Raw genomic sequence first — 1,741 nt, 5'->3', positions numbered from 1 at the left:
ATGCATCTCTACACCCTCATGTTTTTTTCATCCAGCAAAAATATAAGGGGCAGAGCTGAAATTAAAGCATCTGAGCTGAATCAATGAAAGGAGAAATGGCAGCTCCCCAACACAGCTGTGGAGTAGTCATTCAGATTTCCTGATGCCCTCTCACCAGACATCTTAACAACCAGGCAGGAAGAAACTGGAGACCTGGGATGGGAGGCGTTGTCACCCTCTCCCTGGTTGTGAAAGCAGCGGGATGCTTGGGCCATGCATCACACACCCAGCACAGGATAAAAGGGCTCCTGCCCTGGGCTCCTCATCCACAGCATCCTCAGCAACAGCCTTCTCCCGCCTCCCCTGCATTGGTGAGTGTCTGGAAGAGGGCAGAGCCCCAGCTGGGAGTGTTGGGGAGACAAGCTCAGGGCTGGTGGGGAAGGAGGAAGCAGTGGTGTCTGTGGAGGCAGCAAGAAGAGGGCTTTGGAGGGCAGCTGGGGACAGGGCAGGGGACAGTGAGCAAGGAACCTGTGTGGGGTGCATCAGGGTCTGTGACGCACCAGAGCCCTGGCTCTCAGCATCCCCTCCACTCTTCCTCCTGAAACACACACGCACGCCCAGAGACATTTTCCAGGAGTCAGGACCCAGTGGGGTGTGTTTGCCTCCGTGTTTCTAGACAGACAGACTTGGGGCCCAGTAAGAAGATAACAGCATTGTTTTGGAAAGGAGGATGAAGTGAGGGAACTGTTTTGCCAGGTCAATTGAACTTGACATCTGATTCTATTTTCCTCCTGAACATCACAGCCCAGGTGGCAGCTGGTATTGGGAGCACAGGCCCTGATAAAACTGATCATAGAGGAGACACTGACCTGGAGCTTCCGCACTGACCTTTTCCTTTCATCTACCCAGGCTTACCGCCCTCCTGCCGAGATGTCCTGCCAGCAGAACCAGCAGCAGTGCCAGCACCCTCCCAAGTGCCCCCCACCCAAGTGCCCCCCAAAGAGCCCTGCACAGTGTTTGCCTCCAGCCTCCTCGGGCTGTGCCCTGCCCTCCGAGGGCGGCTGCTGCCTGGGCCACCACAGGCGCCGCAGGTCGTGGCGATGCCGGCGCCAGAGCTCCGACTCCTGCGACGGGGACCATGGTCTGCAGTCCGGGGGCTCTGGCTGTGGCCAGGGCTCTGGGGGCTGCTGCTGACCTGGGATCCTGGTGCTGAGACATGCGATTTCAGAGGAAACAAGAATCCAAGGACCTTGTCAGCCTCGTGCGTTCCCTCCCAATGCCCCAGTCTCTGAGCCCTCAGTCAGCACCGAGATGCCCCTAGAGAATGGCTGAGCCCTCTGCAGCGGCTCATCCTATCCAGCCTCTGGGAGCCCACTGGAGGCCCACCTCATCTCGGCCAGAACTTGCAGTATCTGCCCCATCAGTTGTCATCACCCCATCAGACCCTATGAAAGAATAAAATTTCATTTCCTCAGCACCCCTAGGTTCTCTGTGACTTTGTTGCAGCCGAGGCTGCTCTGTGAGTCTCTCCCCTCTCCTCCAGCCACCACTGCTTTGCATAAGGAATAATATCCCGATTCTAGACCAGAAAAAAACAGCAGCTCCAACTCCTCCAAAGGGGCCGGTAGGAAAACTTTATGTTAGTTCAGGAAGAGGCGGTGTACTGGTTTTGAACCCTCACCAAGCAAGGCCTTATTGTCCCCTAAAGTGGTGTGGGACATGCTCTGACTCCAGCCCAGACCCGCGGGGACATGACCACTGC

General features: G+C 56.6%; 1 protein-coding gene across 1 annotated transcript; it reads left to right on the top strand.

Moving 5' to 3' along the window:
• Positions 1 to 242: 242 nt before the first annotated feature.
• Positions 243 to 1,475, top strand: LOC130860003 (late cornified envelope protein 3D-like). Its single transcript, XM_057747698.1, has 2 exons — positions 243 to 350; positions 889 to 1,475. Exon 2 carries the CDS (start codon positions 910 to 912, stop codon positions 1,171 to 1,173), a length of 264 nt encoding a protein of 87 aa, XP_057603681.1. The 5' UTR covers positions 243 to 350; positions 889 to 909; the 3' UTR covers positions 1,174 to 1,475.
• Positions 1,476 to 1,741: the final 266 nt, after the last annotated feature.

Source organism: Hippopotamus amphibius, chromosome 1, assembly GCF_030028045.1.
Source record: "Hippopotamus amphibius kiboko isolate mHipAmp2 chromosome 1, mHipAmp2.hap2, whole genome shotgun sequence".
Taxonomy (NCBI): Eukaryota; Metazoa; Chordata; class Mammalia; order Artiodactyla; family Hippopotamidae; genus Hippopotamus; species Hippopotamus amphibius.
Note: the sequence above shows the minus strand (reverse complement) of the source record. Positions and strands in the feature narration are given on the sequence as shown.

Excerpts from the sequence above, each read along its gene's own strand:
- LOC130860003 (XM_057747698.1), top strand. The coding sequence starts at position 910 with ATGTCCTGCCAGCAGAACCAGCAGCAGTGCCAGCACCCTCCCAAGTGC.